The sequence below is a fragment of the Paramisgurnus dabryanus genome, chromosome 20 (genome assembly GCF_030506205.2).
Source record: "Paramisgurnus dabryanus chromosome 20, PD_genome_1.1, whole genome shotgun sequence".
In the NCBI taxonomy this organism is placed as follows: domain Eukaryota; kingdom Metazoa; phylum Chordata; class Actinopteri; order Cypriniformes; family Cobitidae; genus Paramisgurnus; species Paramisgurnus dabryanus.
In genome coordinates this window covers 24,759,120-24,786,015 of record NC_133356.1, presented here as the reverse complement: position 1 = coordinate 24,786,015, position 26,896 = coordinate 24,759,120, and the positions used below count along the sequence as shown (strand labels likewise).

The 26,896-nt window shown below is 37.6% G+C and overlaps 2 protein-coding genes across 6 annotated transcripts in view; both read left to right on the top strand.

The window, feature by feature from the left end:
• The first annotated feature begins 104 nt into the window (after positions 1 to 104).
• On the top strand, positions 105 to 1,979 carry coa8 (cytochrome c oxidase assembly factor 8). Its single transcript, XM_065297563.1, has 5 exons — positions 105 to 525; positions 954 to 1,151; positions 1,269 to 1,332; positions 1,466 to 1,556; positions 1,640 to 1,979. Exons 1-5 carry the CDS (start codon positions 391 to 393, stop codon positions 1,761 to 1,763), a joined length of 612 nt encoding a protein of 203 aa, XP_065153635.1. The 5' UTR covers positions 105 to 390; the 3' UTR covers positions 1,764 to 1,979.
• Positions 1,980 to 3,097: 1,118 nt separating this feature from the next.
• klc1a (kinesin light chain 1a) overlaps positions 3,098 to 26,896 on the top strand; it is a 37,704-nt gene continuing 13,905 nt past the window's right edge. For 3 of the 5 annotated variants that reach the window (XM_065297234.1, XM_065297232.1, XM_065297235.1), the window contains exons 1-14: positions 3,098 to 3,457; positions 15,219 to 15,495; positions 15,598 to 15,663; positions 16,035 to 16,199; positions 16,286 to 16,364; positions 17,395 to 17,620; positions 18,662 to 18,749; positions 20,951 to 21,052; positions 22,266 to 22,439; positions 22,802 to 22,901; positions 24,545 to 24,597; positions 24,742 to 24,809; positions 24,903 to 25,011; positions 25,238 to 25,372. In XM_065297234.1, coding sequence (XP_065153306.1) covers positions 15,220 to 15,495; positions 15,598 to 15,663; positions 16,035 to 16,199; positions 16,286 to 16,364; positions 17,395 to 17,620; positions 18,662 to 18,749; positions 20,951 to 21,052; positions 22,266 to 22,439; positions 22,802 to 22,901; positions 24,545 to 24,597; positions 24,742 to 24,809; positions 24,903 to 25,011; positions 25,238 to 25,372 — 1,641 coding nt within the window. In that variant the 5' untranslated portion in view covers positions 3,098 to 3,457; position 15,219. Of the gene's footprint in view, positions 3,458 to 15,218; positions 15,496 to 15,597; positions 15,664 to 16,034; positions 16,200 to 16,285; positions 16,365 to 17,394; positions 17,621 to 18,661; positions 18,750 to 20,950; positions 21,053 to 22,265; positions 22,440 to 22,801; positions 22,902 to 24,544; positions 24,598 to 24,741; positions 24,810 to 24,902; positions 25,012 to 25,237; positions 25,400 to 26,896 lie in introns of all 5 variants that reach the window. The other 2 variants (XM_065297233.1, XM_065297231.1) reach the window with 1 other exon arrangement.

The following is a 26,896-nucleotide window of genomic DNA, read 5'->3' as shown; positions in this document are numbered from 1 at the left end:
ATCAAACATTAATCAAAGATTTTTATTTATGAAACTGGCTAATTATGTTATTATTAGTAACTCTTGAAACATTTTGGTCGTCCAGTTTCATTCTGACTGAACACCGGAAGTAAAAGAAGATGTGTGCGTCATTAGTTATAAAATTCGTTATTCGGTGCGGAAAATTATTAAGATTAAACACAATATACTCCTCATAGGGCCTTTATATTGTATCGTCTTTTTTCAGAATTTATTTGTATATCTTCACTTGAAGTGTTATACATTTTTGCTGTAAAAGACTTTTATTTTATAATAGTCTACCATGTTGAGATGTGTAGATCATGCTACACGGATCACAAACTATACATCCCTCATATATTTTGACAAGGTCACTTATTAAATCAAGCGAAGATGAATGTAAAAACAGTGGGTTTTGTATATTTAAGGTTATTGTGTCCGCGGCACGCTTTCTTGCCATTAAGGAGCCTCTGTCTAGGTCATCTACAGAACTCAAGCCAACCACCAAAACATGAAACGCAAGCACAGGTTTGTAGTTTAGTAGTAAAATATATAAATTTTATGGCACGTAACATGTAATTATGTGCAGTGGTTACATATAAATTGTATTAATTTTGCCTGTATAAAAAAACCGTCGTTTTTACAATATATATTTTTTTTACATATTTTGTTATATATTTTGACCTAATGAAAATAAGTTACACATTAGTTGCCCAAATGTGTTGTTGTTTGAAGGGAAGACTTAAAACACATAGGTTTATTATTGATAAGTATTATTGACAGTATGATATTTATTATTATCAATTACATTTATTTTTAATTATCTGACTGTGGAAACCTGAATTGCAAAATAAAGAGCATTACCAGAACACTGAGTAGATTAATGGTTGTCAGATGTATGGTATTATAAAACTACAATGTCATACTTTATATAACTGCGATGTTTCTTTATGTAGAGGTCTGGATTCAGTCCAGCAGCAACATCAAAATATGACTGGATCGGCCCACCAGACAGACTATCAAATCTGAGACCAATCATATATCACATCCCAGAGAATGAGACTCCACTGGAAAGAAAGTTACGGCATCTGAGACAGGAGACAGAAGACTGGAACCATAATTTCTGGACCAAGCAGAACATTACATTTAGTAAGGTAGGTACCACAGATGTGTGATTCAGGCAAGTTCAGCATCATCACCATTTGGGGGCAGTGTTGTGTTATACATCTTATGTTTTTTGCCAAAATGAAAAATTACTCATTTATTTTCAGGAAAAGGAAGAATATATACAGTCACAACTGAAGGCAAAAGGGTTGTCGGAGAGAGATGAAGCAGGTGAGCTGTTTGAATGCAAACTAAATGCAAAACTGTCACTGGCTAACCCATATGTATCAGTCTTACTAATTTGAAAATGCTGATATAAAAAGTGATATGCTAAGGTGTAATTTGCCATTTATTTCTGATACAGGAAGGAAAAGGATTTTAAGCAGTGAGGAAATGGCAGTGTTCTACAAATATTTCTTAGACAAAAACATTACAAGGCATGCCACTTATAACAGGTAAGAATCAAACACTTCATTAGATCTAAACAATTCACAGTATGTCTTTAAGAATTACATATGACATTTGGTTTTCTTTTCAGGGAATGGTATAGGCGGAATTTCACCATAACACTTTTAATGGCTAAAGTAGCTGTAGAGAACACTTGGAGGATGCTGGGCGGACGAAAGAGAGGAACTGGGCGAGAGAAAGGCAAACATGAATAAAACTCAAAAAAGACTGTGTAAACCTATCACTGCTATTGTTCTTTCCAGACTATTTGGACATGAAAACAGTAAAGGTTTGACAGAAGACTGCATCAAAACCTGGTACTGTTATGAGATCTGAATACTGAAGGTGCTTACCTGCCTGTACCTTGTCAGTGTGTCAATAATGTATATAAATCTGAATACATTTTTAGCGTCAATAAAGAAATATCTTACTTTTGAGCCTGATTTTTACACTTACATTTATGCATTTGGCAGTCGCTTCATCCAAAGTGACTTAATGCATTACAAGGCATACATTTTTTCAGTATATGTTTTCCTGGGAATGAACTCTTAACTCAATGCTCCACCAACTGAGCTCCAGGAACACAGGATTTTTAATGTGTGCTGCATACGTTATGTAAAGAGATGCAGTCATGTGGGGAAGCCTTCTAAAATATATTATAGTATAGACCAGGGGTCTCCAACGTGTCTGTGAAGTGCCCGCCAATGCACATTCTATTATTAGTCTCAATTGTAATATTTATTATTACATATTTTGATATGAGCTTGGCATGGTTTATGTATGTTAACATTTTAAACGATACTAAAACATATTAACAGGTAAAATAAAATAAAATCAACAAATAAAACAAAAAAGTTTTGAGTAGACTATATCAAAAAGTAGCCCTCCAGATTGTTTTATCCATTGTGGTAGCCCTTGCTCACAAAAAGGTTAGACCCCTGGTTTAGAGAAAGCTACAGGACTCAATTTATTACAATTTCTAAAGCTAAACCCTTATTTCTTCCATAATAAAAGCCTGTTTTTGGGGAATTATGCATTGGTATGGTAAATAATTGGGAGGAGGGCAAAGAGTACATCTTTTTGTATTTATTAATGTGCAATTTGTTTTATGTATGTAGCTATGTGTACATTATTTTGAATTATTAATTTGTCAATTTTTAAATATATTTAACAAATTGTAACATTTTCATTAAAGAACAAGGAACATACGGAGAAAGTACATCAAGGATACAAAAATGTTGATTAACAACAAAATATTTCTAACAATAATTACAATACAGGGAATATGATAATCAATGATAAATTATACAGTTAATAATAAACTTATTCAACCCTATAGTATATGAATATATTTATTTAATATATTTAAGGGACTCAATAAACTGTTTATAACTGTTTATAACATTACATTTAGATTTTCACATTTTATGTTATGTATGTAATGAATTTAACTGTAATCAGCAGTTAATATTAACAACATGAAAGAAGATTAAAGGAAACAATGTGATTTAATAATAAATTGTAAAGCTTTTCTTTATTCCCTGGATGACATCATCATAAGGAGGAGTGAACCTGCTTAAGAAACACAACGCCATTTTCATCGTCTACATCCCCAGACACACTAAAATCAGCGTTTTCCTAAACTCTACTGTCACACATTATCATTGTGTGATTATTAATCGTTTATTTGTACGCTACACTGCGCTTTGTGTCGCTGCAGCTCCTTGAATCGGAACTTCCGCCGTTGCGCTCCGGAAGACACGCGCACTCAACCGGTCAGACTGTCCGATCTCAATCCCAAATCATCACGATCGCACACAAAACATTACATTGACTCTACTTGTGGTGGTGGGACACGGAGAAACACACCCTGTTACGGTAGTGGGTGACCTGGATGTTCCGCAGAACGGTAAGATTTGTTTATCATGCTAACCAGCTAACTGGCACGCTTAGCTCGCGGGGAGTGTCAGTCTACCTGTCAGATTACACTGTTTACATCGCTTTTAAACGAGACAGATCGCAATCTCGCTGTTATACCTGGAGTATCGGTTTGATGTATGTTTCGAGGTTTGACGTTGATATTCAGAATTGTGATATTGAGAGGATGTCATGGGGAAAAGGGAGACCAACCAGGCCATGACATATGCAGCAGATCTGTTAGTCACTGCACCAAAGAGCTGTACATGATTTATCTATCTACATCATGGTTAGATCACTGTTTAATCAGGATTTATAAACTGTTAGTCATTGCATTAGAAAGCGGTTCGTGATATAGGGCTGAACTAACCAGAACATCTGGCTTAGATCAGAATTAATTCATTGTTAGTCACTGCACCAGGCATCATGGCCATGATATTGATCTAAATCTTTGTGTCTATAAAAATTTGTGTCTCTAAGTCTATAACACAACATTTATATTATACATTTAGCAAGATCAGAGTAAGGTACATTAACTTACCCACAAACTATCACAGCTTTATCATATCCAGTATATACCATTAACTCCATATATTGAATCAGTCATAGATCAATGTTAGTGATGTTAGTTTAGCATTAATGATCAATATTTTGTTATCAACGATAAATGAGTGTAAAATAAGTAATAGATCAATATCAGATTTACCATCATATCAGTTTATAGGTTAGACTCAATAATAGTACACCAGTCCTATATTTATAACCCTAAACCAGGCTGTCAGATACACTCCGTCTTAACTTATTATTTAGAACATAACTAGTCTGTAGTAATGGTGTTCACTATTCTTCTTTAATAAATGTACTAAGTGGTTCTACATATTGTACTTAAAGACTAAATATGGAAGCTTGTCAGACCTGTTACGCATCAACCCAAACTATGTATCGTAAATCAGACATGATTTTTCTCCTCACTAGACCTTGCACAGTTTGCTGACTTGTTACTCGGATATTTACCATGCTAGTGAAGCATCGTTTTCATGAATCTTGCATTTAAGTTTGAATTTCATCTCATGAGGCCATAAGGTGAGGTGCTAGATATGAGTTTTGTAGCTTTTTTCATTTGTATGCAGATGGTTTGGTTTGCTCAGTTGACATACTGTTCATCTTTGCTCAATGAAAGCATGGCTGTTTCGGTAAAGGAGCCGCAGTGTCTGTGCAGCGAGTGTTTGGATGTGCGGCCAGCTGCGAGTCCACTGCAGCGGTCCTTTCAGTGAGAAGGTGCCTGGTTGTCCTCTGGGGAATCAATGGGACTGTTATAAATTTGGCCTCGCAGAGGAACACAAGGGCAATTGACAGCATAAATTGTCAGTAGGATTATGATTTTCCTCTGGCATACTCACACTACTGTGTATTAAACTGTGATGTGTGACAGTAAACATTTAATTCACCTAATATTTGCAGAAATTCATACAAAATTAGGGTATTTCTATTTAGCCAAGCAATATGGCTACATCAAAATAGCTAAATATTTGCTCACTGTTTGGCCTTTGTTGGTCTATCGCTAAGCAGCGTCATGGTACCAAATGGTATTTCAGTGACACTTTTATGTGTGCCATGTAATGAACGATTCTAATATACCGTTGGTTTTACTTGGTACTTCCCGGTAGCTATTATCATATCCCAAAAACATGAATTACAATGTTGCTATTTTGTTAAAGACTTTCTCTGTTTTGGAGACATTACACATTAACACATGATATTAAAATTAACATCTGTTTCTTGATTCATTTTTTGCTTACACTATTTGTTTCTCTTCCCCTTTTTCTTCATGATCTTATGAATTCGCCCATCAAGATGCGGTCCCCTAAATAACAAAATTGTACCTAAATAACAAAATTGTAAAGTTATAAAGTTTGTAGAGTAAATACACATTATACATCACTATAACATTTAAACAGAGCATTTGAGAAGTAGGTGGTGATACTGGCGTCTCTGAAGCTAAATGGTTTCGACTGGAGTGTCAGCATTTTCAGAGCTCATTTAAATGATACAGAGATTTCTCACAGCTGAATCTATTCCAATGCAAAACAATGCAGCAAAGGGCACAGACACCAACCTGTGATATTTACTGCTTACAACTAAGTCATACTGTATACTGAGACTTTGAAAGAAAATAAACAGCATTTACCAAAGTCTTGAGGGTAAAGACTGGTTATGCTATTCAAAACAACATGCTATAAAGCAATACTATACTACTCTTTCTTTTAGTGATTTCTACTAGTGCATTGTATTGTAAACAGCATGCAAATTTTATGAACTACTTGGATGGCCTACTACGTTTTCAAATTATTTAAAACAACAGGTGCTGTGTCCCACAATGCAGTATGCAAATTTGGGTCAAATTTTGAAAAATGAAACAAAAAAATTTAGTAGCATGTTCTACTTTAAGCTTTTGTGAGAACAGTGCACCATACTAGAGTTTAAAACCTTTGTGGAATACAGTTTCACTTATTTAAAAGTCAAAAGTAGTATGCAAGCTTTTCATTCCAAGCTTAGATGAACTGACAAACTATTAAGATGTAACGTCAGCATTATCACTTTCTGTGAATGTTGTTATGGTGACAGGCATTAGGAGTTTGATACCTTTTCCACCCGTGGTCACAGGAGAGTATTTCCCGATAGACGGGGTCGTGTGTTGTGCTATAGTAATTCTGTCGGCTCTTACCCGACCTGTTCAATCTCTTCAACTTGCTCTACTACTTTAAACCACAGCTTCCCTTTTGGTTGTTGCATCTCTTATCCTCTATATGTTGAGTAATAAATAAGTGATTGCTACTGTTGGTTAACTGGTTGACATGTTGGTGTGTGAGAAGATTAGGAGAAGTAGTTGAAGATTTGATCTTTAGAACATAAGGAAATGCATATGCACATCAAAGACTTGCAGCTTTAGTCAATTTCCAAAGAAACATTTTTTAGTGAGCAGAGTGTTTAGTCCACTTTTTAGGATTGTCTGTCTGCATGTCTGCCTCATCCACGCCTACCTAAAACGGCTCGTTCAACACGCCCATGCAGTTAAGTTTCATACTGTTGTGTACATTTGCATAACATTGCCCTAATGTATACGCAAAGATAGAGGGTGTAACTTTGAATCACGCTGTAGTATTGTTGCTGTTGAGTAGACGCTGTGTGTTAAGTTGTGAAAGGCAAACTACTTTGTTTGGCCTTCCAATAGAGTAAACATTAAGTAACCAGGGGTAAGGTTTCATTTACAACACTGTTTCAAAACAGTTCAGCCCAAATGTTCGATTGTGTGCTGCACATTTTACGAAGGACTACTTTTTAAACACGAGGGGGGTTACAAGGCTGGATGTTAGGCTTGCCGCGATAGGCGGTGAAACGGTGATTACTGGTGCTTCAGCCTCTCACAGCCTCTTAGATCACTTGCCCACCGCGACACCGTCTTTCACCGCCGTTTTGATATTTTCGTGTAATTAAATCATTTAGTTTCGTTAGAGTAAACTAACAACAACTGAATGTGTCTGCTGCCCGCGTCACGTCACAGAGCAGCAGGTGTCAGATTTCATTTATTTCTGTCAGTGTGCGAGGCGAGCTGACCGAACAGACAGGGGCGATTCCAGGATTTTATAAATGGGGGGGCACAGGGGGGACCAAGAACCAGTCAGGTGGGGCCAATCAAAAAATTCAAATGAAAATAAATACTGGTTTAGAAAATATTAAGCATGGTTCTTGTGCAATGCCACGTGCTCTAATATAGATGGTATTAATTTTTTGTATTTTGCATGGATTAAACAACAATTCTTTTCCAGAATAGTTCACTTTAAATAAATTGTCATAATTTACTCATCCTAAAGTTATTTCACACCTGTATGAGTTTTTCTTCTGCTGAACACAAAATAAAATATTTTGAAGAATCTTAGTAGCCAGAAAGTTGATGAACCCCATTGACTGCATGTTATTTTGTTCCTACATATGAAGTCAATGGGATCCATCAACTGATTTTGGTTACAGACATTCTTAACTCTTTTCTTTTTTGTGTTCAGCAGAAGAAAGAAACTCATACAGGTTTGAAACAAGTTTATGTATATGACCATTTAAATTAAGTGAACTGTTCCTTTAAGTACATTGCGTGTAGCTGGTATTAGTTAACATCCTGACATATCAGGATTTTGTTTTTCTACTCTGTCTGATCTGACTTTCATTGTTTATTAGCCTATATTGTATTTTAACACAACTGAATGCTATTTTTTACATATTATCTGTTCTGTTGTCAGACAACAAGAAAGAGTTTAAGCTAGTGACTAACACGACCCAATAACATCTCGTGTTTAATCCAACCAGCTGTTACTTTATACTGCTAAAATCCTAATTTAAATGTGACATTGTCTGATACAATTTACATTGAAGAGCTGATACGAGGTGATTTCGGATTACCTGTGTGTCTCATGCAAGGTTGCTCTTCTCATCTGATTGTGTTTATGAGCGCTTTTAATTTTAAATGCGAGTGATAGTTTTATTGTAGATCGCGCATAGCAATTCAGCGCAAATTCAAAAATATCAGAGAATACTGTTAAGCGTGCGCGCGCATACCGCACCATAGGGAGGGAGAGAGAGAGCTCGTACACAGAGAACTGGTGTGTGTGTGTGTGGGGGAAAACACTAACCTTTCGTTAAGTCATAGTACTCGATCAACCGTATTCTCTGTCAGTAACATCTGTTAACTGTTAACTTTTACGTGAAAAGACAACAGAGGAACCCAGATGGAAACACCGCCAACTTTTCACTCCCTCACTCAGTGTCAGAGAGGCACTGTCGAGGTTCCGCACGCAGCAGTGAGAAAGCGTGCACGCGAGAGAGAGAGAGGCGCTGCTGAGCGCTTGCAAAAGCACATGAAGCCGTTTTAAATAGTAAAATAAAATGTAAATGGTAATCATGGAAAATCTTTTTGATTTGTGCCAGTGTTGAGTCTGTGGCGGCTGTTGAGTCTGTGGCGGGGCGCCCTCCTTCTCGTTTGCACGAGTCTCAAATCAAACAGTGATTGACAACTGGTCCAATTGTGCGGTGGGTGTCGTGGTGTCTTTTTCCTCCTGTTTTAAAAACGCGCAACTACTGTGCTCGCTTCGCCTTCGCGTTCGAGCGAGTCTCAAATCAAACAGTGATTGACAACTGGTCCAATGGTGTGGTGGGTGTCTGACAACTCAGGGAGCTACACTGCGACCAGAATGGTCGCATATGCGACCTTTTGAACTGCCTTTGCGACCCTAATTTTTAATGGGTCGCAAATGTGCTACCTAATGTTTTAGACAATATGCTATGATTTACTATGAGCATTTATTAAAACAGAAATGTGGATTTTAAGAATACGTTTTATAACATGCTCTGAGCCATCAACACGTTGGCTTCATTTTGCGTGAAAGCACGTCGTGTCTCTCCCTCCCTATCAGTGTGTGTTTGCGTGCTCAGCTGTTTCTCAATGAATTAGGTGCGACGCCACGCAAGCGCAGTGTCTTCCATGTTTCTAAACTTGAGCAGAGGTCTTTCTTCACTGAGGACGCGGGACCCGTATGGTTCCGGGTTTATTTTAAATGGTCTGTCGGGTCCGGTTAGGTCCTAGTTTAATTACCTTGGGTCCCAAGTCTAATGTTGTGTTAATAACCCGAGTCGATCGGAAAACGGCCATGAGCGCTACCGCGCTAAAGCTCGAGTGCAGATTCAGCGTGCCTCCGGTTTCTATGGCGATGGTTCTTGTTACGACCACGTGCTGCATTTGCTTTCTCACATTTTTTTTATGATCTTATTATTAATAAACCATATCTTTTCTAAAACCATATCCATATTAAGTTTGGACAGAGATTGTAGCAAAAAGCAATGCTAATGTCAAGCCAATTGCACTGAACGAGCAAAGCAATGTAAAGTTTGTCACCGGGACAGCAAGTAGACTTTTAAATCTGAAATAATGAGTGGATTAAGCTTATTAAATCGACAAGAGAGAAATAGAAAGATAGGCACTTTTACTGCTTTTGCTCTATCTAATAGAAATTATTACCATTATAACATCAGTCATAACATCAGTCACATTTATAATCTATAGACCTGCACTGTCTATTAATATACTACATAGTATTGTATTATATTGAGTTTGATAAAAGGGTCTAATTGCTTCATATCAGTGCAAAAACAGTAAGTGTTTTCGTGGTGCTTTGACAAACAGTGTCAGCTTTGTTAATGGCAAAGAAAGTTTGGGGTGGTTAGATTGATGAAATATAATGTGAAATTAATATTAATTTTCAATGAATCAAAGTATTGTGTTGTGTCACACATTATTAGTTCTTCGTCACATGTATAGTAGACCATTATTTGTCAGGGGGTAATAATTGCCCTTTTCACTGGCTACCACCACCAAGTACATTTCAGATCTGTGGGAAACACTGCAACGTTTAAGAAAACAAGGCGGCATGTGGTTTAAAAGATCTGTATGCAATACAGTTTCATTATTGTTCATTATTATCCAGAGCGCCTTAATATAACTTGAAAAAAATATGTGCGACCAAATCATATTTTGCGCCAGTAACTGAAAACGTTGGTAGCGCAAGTGCCACCACTGGAAAAGGTTAGTGTAGTTCCCTGCAACTGGTCCAATGGTGTGGTGGGTGTCATGGTATCTCTTTCCTCCTGTTTTAAAAACGCGCAACTACTCTGCTCGCTTCGTCTTCGCGTTCGCGCGAGTCTCAAATCAAACAGTGATTGACAGCTCTCTGGTCCAATGGTGCGGTGGGCATTTTCAGGTTGACAGTAAATCTAGCTGGCCCAATGAGATTGGAGGGGGGGCACCAGGGGGGGCCAATCATATTCCAAGGGGGGGCGGTGCCACCCCATGCCCCCCCTCTAGACACGCCCCTGCGAACAGACGATGGCAGAAGCCGCGTGCTTACTGGTTTTTGTTATAATATACATATATGATGTTTAATATAAGTGAGATCGTTTTGTTGTTGTGTTTTTCATCAAGAAAAATAATAAACCCATCATTCAAGCCGTGCTTTATGGAGAAGTAGCCGGTTGCTCTGCTTGGGAATTGCGGGTTCTGTGAGAATAACCTGCGCACATTGACTCAAGCACTTAATTAAACCAGCCATTGCACTCGCATTGCGCGCAAATTCATACGCGATTTAATGCAGCGTATGCAAGCACTGCATTTAAACAGTTGCGTAATTCAAAAGTGAAAGTAAAATGTGCACGTCTGCATGCGCATTTATAAGCCCCTCCCACCCGGTGATACCGGGATCACCGGGGTTTGTGATGCGCCGATTAACCGGTGGGAAAATTCTGTCACCGCGGCAACACTACTGGATGTACACAAAGGCTTTATCTAAAAAGTGGAGCAATTCCAACTTTGCAACTACATTCTGGTTCTTCTGACTGACATCCTGTAGTAGCCGATGTTTTCATATTTAAAGAATTTCCTACTGACGATTCAAACACTAGTTTTGTGCAGTGTAGCGCTTGTTTGTCGTTTCTACGATCACCAATGCAGACATGGTTTTATGTTTCCTTACCTTACTGATCTTTTAAGTTCTGCTCATGTCGTGCTTGTAAAGTTGATCGATCAGCTTAGCCATCTGTGTTTTCTGGGTCAGATTCAGGCTCGTATTGATAAGGCAGTAAAGACGATATTGTCTCCTGGCTTTCACTATTGCTTTGGGAGCTCATCTTTCAAAACATGGTAAGTTGCATCACATTTCCGATACGTATTTGAGGTATTCGGCCAATCACAACGCCATGGACAGCTGGCCAATCAGTTCACACCGCATTTTCTCAGAACGAAGCGCACCAAATACACAAAGTAATGTGCTTTTTAGCCACATAATATGGGCCCTTTAACTTCTCTGTGCTGAGAGGCCTGTTCATAAATACTTTAAAAACTTAATCAATCAATAATTTTCAATAATAAAATCACTGTTAAAACATTTTCATAATTGCTGAACTGAACCTGTGGTTATGTTCTGTGGATAGTTGCAGGAACAATGTTTAGCCTCTTCTCTCATCAGCTCAGTGCTCTCTGTGTCCATTATGTGCCTATTAACATTACTAAACGCTGATCAGATTACCTGTTACCTTTCTGTGGATTCTGTGGCTTTGAAGAGGGATGGCACAACCCCACAGCAAAGCTTTAAAGCTGATTTTTTTTACACATCAAACAGTAGCATGAAATCAGCATCTGGTCTCTCTCACTCTCACTCCTTTTGTCTTAAAATCATGACAGGACATAATCATAATCATAAAGAATAGGTTCTTAGCGGGTGGAGACTAGAGCCTCTGCTTGAAGGGGTGAGAGTCTCACCAATAAGAAACAATTGTATTACAGTACTTTTTAAACTAGTTACAGGTTTTCATGGCATGACATGAAGCAGAGATTATCGGGGATGTACAGTCAAAGATGTGCTTTTATTGGCTCATTCATCATCAGAATTTAGAATGAGAACAATCTATTACATACACTGTCAGCTTATACATTAGTATATATTAGTATATAACTGTTTCATTGGACGCACGCAAACTCTGTTTGCTTCACTCTTTCCTCGCCAGCGTTTTTGAAATTTGTTCAGGCAGTGCCAGCATTTTCACAAAAGTTTAATGCCTTTCAGAAAATGTTCTTCTTTAAATATAAACAAAAAAACTGTTTCATCCTACCTTAATTTGTTCTCTTTTTAACATCTCTCAAATATGGATAGGTTTCTTCAAAAATACAAAATTTTGAGGAAAAAGCTGAGATATTGCATTTTTGTAAACGACTTTTGATAGAGATTAGATTCAGAGTGATTATTAAAAAACATACACAGAGTTCTTACTGTTTAACCTAAGTTGTTGCTTATGGGTTTTATAAGTTTGGTAATAGTGGAAATATGGATTTGCAGAAAAACCTCGTCATTGGCAGGGAATTTTTTCTTAATTGACGTGTTAACTTGTCAATGGTGGGGAAAGAGTTAATGGTCTGGCTAGGGGCTAGACTGAACTCTGGAACAAATACCTCGTTGAAAATAACAAATATTTTGGTTTCCTAAAGACAAGGGGAGATGGCGATCATGGATCACCGCTATGTGAAGGGAAGTTTGGCAACCAATCTATAGTTAATATTAAATACATTATATAGTACACATTTTACAATGTGTCGTTAGGTAAGTGTCGTTTTTTGATACGCTTTAGCTATGATTTGAACTTGGGTAATCTACTTCTTGTTTATTTTGCGTGTTATCAAAAATAAACTACTCGAAATGATGCTGTTGTTATTGTTCATTCTTTGCGGAAGTTTACCGGCAGTTACGTCTGTTACACGAAAGCCATTTGTTTATGTTGTTACTGCTGAAACCATCTATACATTTGGCACCAATTTGTACTTTTGAGGTATTAATATGTTATCTTCGGTACCAAAATGTACTTCTGAGGTAATTATATGAACTCTTTATGTGCATTTTTTTTAAAGGGTACCACCCCAGTGACAACTAGGGAGCGTTCTATGACATTTTCTTCTGACATTGTACAGTAGTAAGCAATTTATGTTAGGTTGAAAAAATCAGTGTAATCTATTTTTTGCCAGTCTGTTTATTTTTTATTTATAAAATGTGGTTTAAAATGAGGTCAGGAAAAAAATTAATTGGTCTGTTTCAGACAGTCTGTTTGCGATTAAAGTGTTTCTGTTCCCAGCATGCAATAGCGTTTCCTGCTTGGCAGTTGTCACATGACGGACGACTAGCTGCTTTATAGGTCACATGAATCTCTGTCGTCCACTTCCTATTCCCTCTCAGGGGGGCACAGACCCACCTCTTCTTTACATCAGCATTGCAGGGAGGGAGGATGTTATACGGTTGCTTTCAGTAGTACTCTGACTTTAAAACGAGACCAGTAAGGACGTCTTTTATTCTAATGGATGGGATTTCTTATTATCTTTTCTCTCTTATATTGTGTTTGAAAGGACAGTGATCTCAGGTTCTCTGTTCTTGTTTTTTTTTTGGTTCTCGTAACCCCCTGGGTGCATGTTTCATCATCTGTCTTAGCAACTGGGATCTGCCTTACCAGGTGAGTTGTGTCTTGACAACAACAGGAAACAGTTTGCTTTGTTTCATATGAGCCACTCTTAAAAGATATAGTTACCTCTTCAATTCTTAAAGTAGGTTCAGATTTTTGATGTTAGGATATATTGTGTGTGTCATATTATATGTGTTATAAACGGTCTTTGTTTCAGTCTTTGCAAATGGGCTAAGCAGATTTACTTCAATACAAGCCATGCTACAAGTTCTCATACTCCTAATTCGGTTACATACAGTTTGTGTGTGAAAGCAGTATTGAAGAGTGACCGTCTTGATAAAAAGTCAACCTAAACTCCAGTTGAAGAGATAAATGGTCCAGTTGAAATGGCTACAGTACATGTTACTGTAGTTCCAGTTCACCATGGTGTTTTATGGGTGCTGTTTGGGAATTTATTCTTCTGCCCAGAGAGGTTGGAAAGTTTGTCCAGCTCATTTATTGTGACTTGACTTATATCTTCAAGGTTTCAAAGCATGACAAAAGGAAAGAAAATAGAGGTTGGTGGAGAATGGAGTTACTGATACAGATAACTAAACTGGAAAAAGGGTTGATTTAAATAACATTAACTTTAAATTCCCCTGTAGTCGATAGGTTATCCTTTTAAACTCATATTTGAGCATGAAAACAGCATATGAATGTATATCATGTGATTATAATGCCTTAAAATCGCTTGAATGTAACTTGCCTCATTTAGTACACAACGTGGATCTATGAATATGCAAATGAGTCACCGCCTTTACTTATTTACACAAGTTTAGACATTTATATGAATATGCTAATTAGTCCTTGGCTTCGCTCCATCACAACATCTCAGACCATAGATATATATGCACATAGATGCCGCATTCTGACACGTTGTTGATGCGTATGTAAGTTTTTAATGTAATGTTCTAGTTTATTAACTTTTTCCCTGCAATTGAAGTGTTATCTTCTTGTAACTTAAGAGAAAATGTTTACGGTAAGCTATAATTTAAAAATATAAAATACTAAAAATATATAAGTAAATGCAGAACTTAATACGAAATAAGATTAATAAGAAGTATTGATAGTTCATGTTAGCTAATGCATTAATTCATGTTATTACACGGCCCCTTAAAATGCTAAATTCTGATTTTCCAATCGCAACATTTTAAGGTTCGTTCTTTACTTCCGCTCAAAACTAATTACAAACGATAACCCGGATGCTGCAAATCATTTTGACAGGTACAGTTTACTATTGCACAAAATTAATTTTAATAACATATCCGGCATCATATTTACAAATAATTATATAGTGTCTTTGTGATATTTGAACATCTTGTCTTATATATAAAATTAAAATATTTATAAAATATATTTAAATAAAATATTTCAAATCAATATTTAATGCTCCTTACCTTACTTGAGGTAAATAGCCGTGTAATAACTGGGATAATGTATAGGCAGCAGGTTGTTATCACAAAATAAGCCCCTTAAATGTAATACAACCTGATCACACTGTCGGGTCTTATTTCTGCGATAACAACCTGCTGCCTATACATTATCCCTAACTTAACAAAATACATAAATCCTTTTTGTAAAGTGTTACCAAAAAATAAACTAACAAATGTGCTTTCTTCTTGTAATCATTTCTCAGGCATCTGTGTTCACAATTGTATCATTTGTGTGTTTGTTAGGATGCGTGAGGACATGTCGAGCGTGCTTTGTGTGAAGGAGACAGAGGGTCAAGGGGACCCTGGCGACAAGCTATCTCAGGATGAGCTGCTGTGTCGGACCCGGGATGTCATTCAGGGGCTGGAGGCGTTGCGTGTGGAGCATCAGTCCATCCTGGATGGGCTTATGGGTACCCTGCGCTGCCTCAAACAGAATCAAGAGGGTCGTGCTGTGGAAGAGAAAACGACTATGATCCAACGCTCACTAGAGATGCTGGAACTCGGTCTTAGTGAGGCACAGGTGCATTGTGGGAAAAGGGTACAAGGGAAAGTTTTGATTAAGTTGTGATACTGATGGTGATGCTATGGCTGTTCTTTCTCTTCTTTAAAATTCATGACACAGGTGATGATGGCTCTCTCAGGGCACCTGAGCGCAGTAGAAGCAGAGAAACAGAAGCTTCGAGCGCAGGTACATAGCCTACACACAGCACCACATCAAAATTTAAGCATGCTCTCGGGTTAAATGGAGCACATGAGCAAACTTTTATCCAAAACAACTTGTAGTGCATTCAAGCAAGACTTTTTATCACTATGTGTGTGTTTCTTGGAGAGTATTGCATTAGCAACATAATTGGTCATGGTTTCGAACCCAAAGAGGGTACAGATATACTGATAAAATGTACAGTGTTTGATAAAAGCATCTGCCAAATGCATTCATGTAAATACAAATACCCCATCAATAAAACGTGAGGCGTGGTCTCTTGTGGTTCATGTTGCCAGATTATGCCGAATTGCTTTTGTATCATATTTTTTATACATGTTTTGGTTTGTGCCGTTCAGGTGAGGAGACTCTGTCAGGAGAACCAGTGGCTGAGGGACGAGCTGGCAGGGACCCAGCAGCGGCTGCAGAAGAGCGAGCAGAGCGTCGCCCAACTGGAGGAGGAGAAGAAACATCTGGAGTTCATGAACCAGCTTAAGAAATATGATCAGGACCTCAGCCCATCTGTAAGACTTGCTCACATTTTATCTCTCTATTCTGTTGTATTTTTTTCTGTTTGTCTCACTATGCCCTCCTCTCTATCTATTATCAGGATGATAAAGACATTGATTCTAGCAGGGAGACACTGGATGATCTTTTCCCCGATGAGCAGGATGAGCCAGGACCTGGCAGTAAGTCATCCACTTTTAAATCCAAATGTTACCACCCACTGTGGGATACGGAAAAACACACATTAAGAGCAAAAAAGCTTTCGTGAAAATGGAGATACACGTTCATTTGCAAAACCATGGAATGTTTTTCATGGTATGCAATTTTTATATTTTATTGAATATATTTCTTAAATACAGTAATCATTCAATATCATGTTATTATGTGGGTTCATCTAGAAAAATTCTTATTTATTTGCACAGAATTGATGTCAAAAATTTGCTTACATTCGACTTGTGACTTCGTGATCAATGACTTTTTAGCATATTTTATGAAAGGAAAAACAATGGAAAGTATGGAAGAATTAAACAGTGCAGTGGGCTGATGGGAGATGAGAATGACAGTCCCTTCCTATGTTTTCTGCCACGCACTGTTCCTGTCTTTTATTACGTTTCCTCACTCAATTTTCTCAGTTTTTCTGCCGGAGAATTGCAACATTGACTGCGGATCAGGATCAAAGGGCAGCGTGGGTGGTTTTGTGGCAGAAAGCGTGTCTGTTGTGCACGGGAGATTTCGGCATCATGTGTCTCTGCCTGCTCAGATTAGCTCTCATACTGACACATAAATGCCAGACTGTTGTTTCGCTGTCAACGATGAATCCCTACAGAGAAAAATGAACTCCAGCAGATGTTTTCAAAGAGACAGACATTAATCTGCGCTAAGAAAGATGGAATTAATATCTTCTCCACATTCCTAAAGTGGTTGAGACATAATCCTCTGACTGTGTGTTTATGATAATTCTTGGTTTGAGTTTCTTACGTTAAAGATTTATTGGTTGAAGTTTCTAAAACTTCTTGTTAAATGAACATACATTTTGTTCTAAAGACTTAAAAACTGTCAGCATAGATTAAACTATGAAGAACAAACTATATATCTTATTAATGCTGACTACAAGATTTTGGAACATCTACTGTGGGAATAGACCGCTTTTGTCTCTTGTTTAATATTTTTGTTATTGAAGAGTAACCCAACGTGCCGTCCTCTGCCCTCCAGTCCAGCCTCCACACAGCAGTGCAGTAGCAGCGGCCCAGCAGGGTGGGTACGAGATCCCCGCTCGTCTCAGGACCCTCCATAATCTGGTGATCCAGTATGCCTCACAGGGCCGCTATGAGGTCGCGGTGCCTCTCTGCAAACAGGCTCTAGAAGATCTGGAGAAGACCTCTGGACATGACCATCCTGATGTAGCCACCATGCTCAACATCCTCGCCCTTGTTTACAGGTTAGTATTAGTGCTATAAATGTGTATTTATTTACTGTCATTTTTAATGAGATTTATACATTTGGTAGACGCTTTTACCTAAAGCAACATACAGTGCATTTTTTTGTGTGTGTTTCTAAAATTGAACCCACAACCTTTAGGGCTGCTAATGCAATGCTTTACCACTGAGCTACAGGATGAGAGTTCTGTACAAATTACAAGAATGGTATAATTGATTAAAAAACAGGGATCAGGGAACAACTTCTGACTTTAAACCCAAATAAGTGCATTCATCCTTCACAAAGGTAATCCACATGGCTCCAAGGGGTTAATAATAGTCTTCTGGTGGTATTCATTGTGATTTTGTAAGAAAAATATAAATTTTTCAAACTTAAAATAATAACAAGCTTCCGGTAACAATGCAATCTTGGACTCACACAATTCATGCGAGAGTTTTAGCATAGTGATCGCTTGTTTTCATGGTTATGTTGCGTAGTGACTCTTGTGAATTGGGTGAGTCCAAGATTGCATTGTTACCGGAAGCTTATTATAGTCTATAAAGTTTACGATATGGATATATTTTTTCATAGAATCGCATTGATTATCCGCAAAAGGCCCATGTGGATTACTTCTGTGAAGGATGAATGTGCTTTTTTAAAGTCAAAAGTTGGTCCCTGATCCCTGTTTACTCTCATTATAAAGCTTGGTAGAGCAAGGACATTTACTAAAATAACTCCAAATGTGCTCATCTGAAAGCTGATGGTCATGTATCTGGATTGCTTGAGGGTGATCAAATCATGGGGTAATTTTGATATTTGGCTGGAGCATTGCTTTAATGTCTCTTTAAGGTATCTTACACTACAGTATGCTGGCCTGACGAATGCTTCAAACCCGAGTGTGCTGCTTTGTATGTCCTGTTTGCAAGCTGTTGTGACATTAAAAGATATTGTTCCATCACCCTGTTCTCATAGAAGTGTTTTTATGAGAAAGACCTTAGCAACTGCATTTTGTTACAAAACAATTGCCAATAGACTAACATCAAAGTGTTGTTTTGCTCTTCAGGGACCAGAATAAATACAAAGAGGCGGCAAACCTCCTCAATGATGCTCTGTCCATCAGAGAGAAGACACTGGGCAGAGACCACCCTGCGGTAAGAATCAGTCTCACCATTTTCAATATGTCTGCATTACAGGATATGTGAACGATTTATATAATTGCAGATACGTTTGGAGTTTTTGTTGTTGCTGTTGCTTTTTTAAATGGTTATATTTATTTAAATATTTTGGAACTCATTGTCTTGAATCACAAGATGTACAATACAATATTTTGACAATATACTGTATATGTGCTTTCCTTGTGAAATGACATCTGTGGTGTGTATGCATGTATTGTGTTTTTATTGTGTGTGTGTATACTGTAGAATTAAGTACAGGCTTCAGTAGTTCTTAGGTTGTGTTTGCTATTGTGTGAAGCTTATGTCTTACCCTCTCATCAGGACCAGCATCCCACATTTCTCTGCAGAGGTTAGATGCTTTAACAACTCTTATAGAGCATCACACTCTTCTGTCTTCTCTTTATATCTTTCTGCCTGGCTTTTTTTCACGGTTGGGTGACAAATTGGATATTTTAAAATGTCTCCATTAAAAGAAGTGTGCCAAAATAATTTATAAAAATGTATGCAGGTTATTTTTTTATTACTAGATATATTGTAGTGGTGAACAGTTATTCGATGGTTAAATCATGACGTAAGGAGTACTGTTTCCGGGTCCAAGCCTCCCCGATATGGATTTTTTTTTCCCCGATATGGATTTTTTTTTTAGGGCCGATATCGATTTTTGTTTTATCACCCTACGCCGATGACCGATACAGGCCGCCGATTTTCTTGAGCTGATATTTGGAGCCGATACTGCTTTTGCTCACTCAAAATGTTACAAGTCTCAATTTAAAAAAGTAACAATTATTGAACTTAAAAAAAAAAAACTATATTTAACAAATAGTAAAAACAGTTGAGGGTGCTATGGAACCATGAACTGCACTCTCCACAATGATGAGGAACTATCAGCAAAGGATATTGATTTCTAGCACTTTACTACAACAAATATATATATATATATATATAGCGAGACATAAAAACCCGCTTTGTCCAGCTATGATCAGCTGTTAGGCCGAGCATTCGATGTTGTCATGGAAAGGTTGGTTGTTTTTAGTCACATGATCTGCAATCGCTTCCGGCTTCCAGCACTCTGTCTGTAAATAATGCCGGAAAAAAAATTGCGAACACAGAGCTACGTATCGGCCGATGCCGATACACATAAAACTCGCAAAAATCGGACTATCACTACAAGCCTCCACTCATTTCAATAGAGGATATTATTTAAACAGCCATTTATGAATACTATTTAATTATATTACACATTTAAGCAAAGATTTTAGTGTACACTGCAGGCTCATAGAATCACAGACGGCAATGTATTAATAATTCATAAAAATCCACATCCATGAGTCCATCTCGGTTTTTGTCTACGTTATACAAATTAGGATCAGGTGTTTTTGCAAGCTTTGCATTATGACATGAGTGTATATCTATTTTTTGTTATTTAACTTTGGCATTTGAGATTTAGACCCGGGAGCGGTACATGACGTCAGATCTTACAAGCGGATAAAAACAACTGAAGAGCTCAGATGCAAAACCCTCTAAGTGCGTCTTGACATGTTTTCTTGTAAATGAGCATTTTTTATCAGACTCCATTATTTAATGGATTTTGCCAACTGAGCAGGTATATCTGAATGGCGTGAGGCCTGTATTAAGTGGATTTAAAGTGAAAGTATTTGATGAACGTATAATACGTGCTGAAAGCGTTCGGTTAATATCATTATCTAATATTTTAGGGTTTTAGCGGCTTTTGCATCTGAGCTCCTCAATTATAGTTATATTACAATTAAATTATTCTTTATGTTTGTGTAATAAGAAACTGGAAAATGTACCTTGATTATTTTTGGCTTTTTCGTTTAATATTGAGTTTAATTTTTTTGTAATTGCCCAGCCCTTCTGTTTTTCACTCTCTGTCACATGCATGTGGCTCAGCTGCACTGAGATATTTCAATCAAAGTTTAATCAGAACACATGTACAGTAAAACAACACGGGGTGCTTATTTGTCAATGTATAAATTGGTCTGTAAAAATTTGAATCATATTTCAAGTAAGTTGTCAATTTTATATTGTCGATTATATATACTGTATGTATTTGGATAATTAAACCAGAATCGCTGACTTTGATTATTATTGAAAGCTTGTGTTTGTTTGATTAAAACTAAAATGTATCTTTCTGTGTCTGTGCTTGTTTTTTACAGGTGGCTGCCACTCTGAACAACCTGGCTGTTCTTTATGGCAAGCGAGGGAAGTACAAAGAAGCAGAGCCTCTTTGTAAAAGGGCCCTGGAGATACGAGAGAAGGTGGGTCAAAGGTCATCATGATGCATAATGGGTATAACAAAATTACATTGCAGTCATTATTTACATTAACGTGTTTGGCAGTTAACATAAAGTGCATTGAGTCCAATTTATACTTCTCCATCTCTGCCTTCCCTGGGGATCGAACCCATGACCTTTGCCAATGCTTTACCAATTGTCTGTGCTTCATTCCCATTCAAACAGTGCTGAATATCACTGCGGTTGTATGCATCTTACGATTTAGCTCTCTTTCTGTGATCACTTTATGACTAAGGACATACTGTAATCTCATCCGTGTGTTCTTTAGACACTGCAGAATAAACAGTCTTCAGTCACTGACTTATTCTGGCTTTTGTAAATTTCCTCCTCTCCCTGCAGTTTTTATACAGAAGAACAGCAGAGTCATTTTTACTAAGCCCCTCTGTATGATAAAGCTCTTACTGAAAGTCTTAGGTCTTGCAGTGCTGGCACTTATGGAAAGCTGAGGAAAAGCTTAGACATGCTGAATACAAACTCAACATTTCTGCTCAGTGTGTATGATCCTGTAGAGCACATTCAAAATGAAAGTTATGAATATGAATCATATGTGAATTTATGATGGTTAAATTAGAAAGCATAAAAACATTATCCCAAGCCTTAGCCCTATGCCCGTCGCTTTCTGAATCAAGACCAGCAAGAGACATAGCCGGCTTTCCTTGAGTTGAAATGCAGACGATTAAATGTGAGCAGTCTAGACATCCACAGAGATGGAGAGACGAATAAGAAAAACAGTGAGTGCTGTTAAAAGTAGTTGGGAATGACATTACAGTGCAAGAGATCAGCACCAAACTCACTTCCACCCAAGCGTTACTTAATACCTTCAAGGCATTTTGCTAATGATGTGCTTGCAGTCAGAGAAAAAGGGGAAGAAGGGATGCAACAATATAGGAAGCAGAGGTTGTGCACGTTTATGATCAATGCATGAATTACATATGATCAAACTAGTACACAGTAAAACAAAAGAACAACAACAAAAAAAAACAGTTTAATTCGTGGTAGGAATGTTTATGACCAGAAGAGTTTCTAAACAGGTGTGGCAGACCCCTTAAAATCATCTAACACAAGACTTTGAGCAACAGCTGATTAATCTGAATTTGGGTTGGTGGGAAGGTGTGTACTTCTAAGGTTGTTATTCTCAAGTAGGTAAATAGGGGGTCTGTGTTTGTTTCTGCTGTAGGTGCTAGGAAAGGACCACCCTGATGTTGCAAAGCAGCTGAATAATCTGGCCCTGCTGTGTCAGAATCAAGGCAAGTATGAAGAGGTGGAATACTATTATCAGAGAGCACTGGACATCTACCAGACCAAACTGGGACCAGATGACCCCAACGTGGCCAAGACCAAAAACAACCTGGTATGATCTGTTTGTGTCATCACTTGTTCAGCAAACCACGTTTGGTTTGTAGACTCATAGATCTGTGCACTTTTAAGTATACGGTATGGTGTCCCATTAAGAAGAATCTAAAACTTCAGCACAAAGTGTGTCAGTATGTAATGGATCAATCTATTATGAAATATGCTATTAAAATGCCTCATTTAGCATGGGTATGTTAAATTTCTCTTGTGTGGCAAGTTTTCAATGAATTATTTTTGTTCTGTAGCGTTTTCAGTAATGCAATTTGCTGATCATAAAGATCATAAAGCTTTTAGTGTAATACAAGACTCTCTTCTCTCTCTCTCTCTCTCTCTCTCTCTCTCTCTCTCTCTCTCTTTCAGGCATCATGTTATCTGAAGCAGGGGAAATTTAAACAGGCAGAGACCCTATATAAAGAGATTCTCACCAGAGCCCATGAGAGGGAGTTTGGCTCTGTAGATGGTACGTTTTTAAGACCCATTTGATTCAAACTTAAATGCCAATTAATGCTAATGTACTAATGTTCTGTGTTGTATTGGTGCTTACAATTTTAAATGATTAAATATATTTATTAGAGATGCACTGATATATCGGCCAATAATCAGTATCTGTCAATAAAAGCTCATTTTCAGGCTATCGCTGTTAAAAAGTCATGGCCCATATATATATATATATATATATATATATATATATATATATATATATATATATATATATATATATATATATATATATATATATATATATATATAAGGGATGTCCCGGTCAGGTTTTTTTCCCTCGAGTCCGAGTCATTTCATTTTGAGTATCTGCCGATACCGAGTCCGATCCGATACTTCTATAATACATAAAAACAGAATAAAGAAGAGAGAAAAACTGATCCAGGATGTTCCTTACGTCATGCCCGCACGCATTGCTGTTTCTGTGTGGAGTCAAAAGGGTCTAACTCTGTGCCAGCGCATAACTATTGATGTGTTAAAAAATAATGAATATATAGTATATATGTTCAGGGGTTAAATTGGGGTTTGTTTTGTGGGGATGCTCTGTTAGGAGGGAGGGTTCGAGGGGTAACATGTTTTATCCTGATGACAGCAAAGCCACTGGTGTGTTTCAATGGCATTTTGTATCTCTGATAGATTTATAAGTTTCAGTTTTAAAGCTGTGCCACAGGTTGACCCAAACTTTAAAACCTGAATTTTAAATTATGCAAATCTATGAGTCTGACACCCTATATGCATTTGGTGCACATGTCATTATGCACAATTGATCAAACTTTGAAGGAAGTTAAAAGACTCAACCTCCTTGACTAATTCTAGAAATAAGATAGGCTACCCAAATAGACTCAATTAACAAGAAAAACAACATACTGATTCAGCAGTAGGCTATGCCTTATAAATTAGCCATAGAGATTCCCTAAGCTGGTCAGCAGTTAGTAAAACAATCACTATAGTTAGGTCGTAATTGATTTGTATAATCACAATACTTTATTTTATTAAACTATGCAGTAAGTTTTATCCAGTTTTCTAGTTAACATATTGTAATAAGATGAATGACATGGCTATACATACTTTAATACTTTGTTTCTAGAATTCTATTAAGTTTTTTCGATGTGTGCACCATTCTGACCCCTCTCTCTATCTCTCATCTCTACAATGTGTAATGTGATCCTCCTGCGCGAATGGACGTTCTTGAGGTTCTGAGTGAGACACGGAGCTGCGTACTGATGTAGATTAACTGAGCACATAGTGACAAAAACGATCGGCGCGTCGTTTAAATGAGCGGTAAAAGCCCGGTTTTGTCGCGCATGCACGAGTGTGTGAAGCCTATGAATGAAAACACGTCATTATTCGCGTCACTTCACACGCCCCAGGGCAGCGCGTACACTGGCGCGGAGCAGTGCGAGACCTTCAGTATGTGTGCGGCCCTGGCCCAATTAAAACCCTGCATTTGTATCCAAGTCCTGATCGGAAGGTAACGTCCGATACCGATCGAGTCTGAAACCACGTGATCGGAAATCGATTTTGGCTGAAGTGAGTTGTGTTTTGTGTTTGGGCTGAAGCGAGTACATCTGTTTATTTATTGGCATGCTGTGTTTGACCATGCAGATGAGAACAAACCCATCTGGATGCATGCAGAGGAGAGAGAAGAGCAGAGCAAGGTAAGCAAAGATGAAGGGTCACAGGATCAGTTGTTTTTTATTTTCCTACCAATCATTATCATGCAACTTAAACTACTATATAAATGCTGGCAACATGGTACACTGGTAACATTTCTTGCTTAGTGAATTGCTTCTGTGTTTCAGGGCAAACCGAAGGATGGCTCTCCTTTCGGAGAATATGGTGGCTGGTACAAGGCCTGTAAAGTAGACAGGTCAGATATTTTATCAACTGCATACACTTATACACATGCATCAGTACTTTACTACGGTATAATAAAGCATTGTCTGATCTTTAACCAATGCAGCCCCACTGTGACAACCACACTGAAGAATCTTGGAGCTCTGTACAGGCGACAGGGAAAGTTTGAGGCTGCTGAGACTTTGGAGGAAGCAGCTCTGAGATCCAGAAAACAGGTGTGTATGTGATAGTTTGTGTCCTGTAGATAGATATACTGTATAGATATACACAGCACAGCCAGTTTGACATCATCAACGATTGTTACCTCTTATTCATGTGATATATCACAATGCAGCACTTTGAAAATAAAAGATTGCAAATGAAAGCTATGGGTAGAGTCCAGATTTAGGTTATATTTGCGATGTTCCTTGCATCAGTCAGTGATCTTTTATCTCTATTCAGGGTCTGGACACCGCACATAAGCAGCGGGTGGCGGAGGTCCTAGGAGACCCTGAAGTTCGCGAGAAACAGCGAAGTCGTGAGAGCATAAACTCTGACACGGTGAAGTACGAGAGCGGCCCAGACGGAGGAGAGGAAGTGAGTATGAGCGTGGAGTGGAACGGGGTAAGTACAGCACACACCGCCCAAGCCCATACACACACCTGCACCCAATCAAACAATTCATTTCACATTAGGGTCTCACATGCATACCATACATGTATAAAGAGACAGACACAATAAATAATTGTGGGAGTCAAGAATTAAATGACATAAAGAGTCATAAATTGGCATGTCAGTGGATTGATCAGTTTCCACTAGTTTTCTATTCTTAAATTAAAACCAGACAGGAACATATTGCTAGCACATAAAACTTGCAATTAGATACAGATCATTAGATCTCATGTAATTGAGGACTATTGATTGGTAACAGTAGTTTGTATGGCATTCAGTATCAAAAGTATGAAAGTAACAACAGTCAGCACACAGATCCTCGACAAAGACATTTCAGGAGGGTTTATCCAGATTTGCAGTTGACACGTTTGCTGTGCTTGAATTGGAGTTACTTTGTATACATATTGACAAATTATTGCAATCATAGTTCTCCTGTAGTGCTTTATAGCTCTGTTAACTCTTTCATGCCTGCATTAACTCTAAAATAAAACTCACAAGTTACTTTTAAAATAATTTTACACATAGTTTTTATATTGAATAACATACACACTGCTTATATTTTAGAATTGACTTCAGTATATCCATTTTGCTTTTACCGTATTTATGTGAATGTCATAAATGTGATGTAATAATGTGATTTTTAAGATTAGATGTGCAAATAACAGTGCTCAGGTGGGATGCATTAATGCTATAGTACTATATGTAAGTAGTTCAGATGCAAAACCCTCTTGTAAATCCTTCTTGTAAATGAGCATTTTTATGACTCTTATGTTTAGGTTCAATAATTACAGTTTAATGGCACTGAAAGGTTATTAGTCATTAATTGAAATGCCTTATTTTCACAAATGTCACTTTCAGTTATTTCATTTAACAAATTTGTCTTTTACTGCAAAACCCTCTTCTAAAAACCTCCACTTCTAAAAAAAATCCACTTCTTTGGACAAGACTTAATAAACAGTTGCAAAATGCTACTAGAAACATTGCTAATGATGATAGTGAGAATTCAAAAGGTAAAAATGAACCACCGAACATTAGGTGGCGCTGTGATGCACGTGGCTGCCGGATTCAGGTTGTATTCAGTTCCAAGTACTCACAAGGGACCCAAGTTTGAATTGAATCCACTGCAGTTTTACATTTGTCTTTCATGCACTTTGGACTTTGCTGAAAAATCTATGTGCCGTTTAATGGATAATGCTCACAAAGCAGTATTTCTGAATGGCCTGTGGCCATGATTAAGAGGATTTGAAGCGAAAGTATTTGATGAACATATAATAGGTGCCGAGAGCATTTGGTTAATATCATTATCTTATTTTTGCATCTGAGCTCTTCATGTATTACTATATATGCCCATTGCCCAGTCCTCGTAATAGTGGTATTGTTTCATTTAAGTTTAGTTTACTTGTTCTGTAGCTCAATTGATATAGCATTGCGTTATATATATATTTATAT

What these genes read in the sequence shown, in the direction of transcription:
- coa8 (XM_065297563.1), top strand. Translation starts at nt 391, where the DNA reads ATGAATGTAAAAACAGTGGGTTTTGTATATTTAAGGTTATTGTGTCCG. An exon ending in AACATGAAACGCAAGCACAG is followed by an intron (nt 526 to 953) that starts GTTTGTAGTTTA and finishes TTCTTTATGTAG; the next exon opens with AGGTCTGGATTCAGTCCAGC. An exon ending in AGAACATTACATTTAGTAAG is followed by an intron (nt 1,152 to 1,268) that starts GTAGGTACCACA and finishes ATTTATTTTCAG; the next exon opens with GAAAAGGAAGAATATATACA.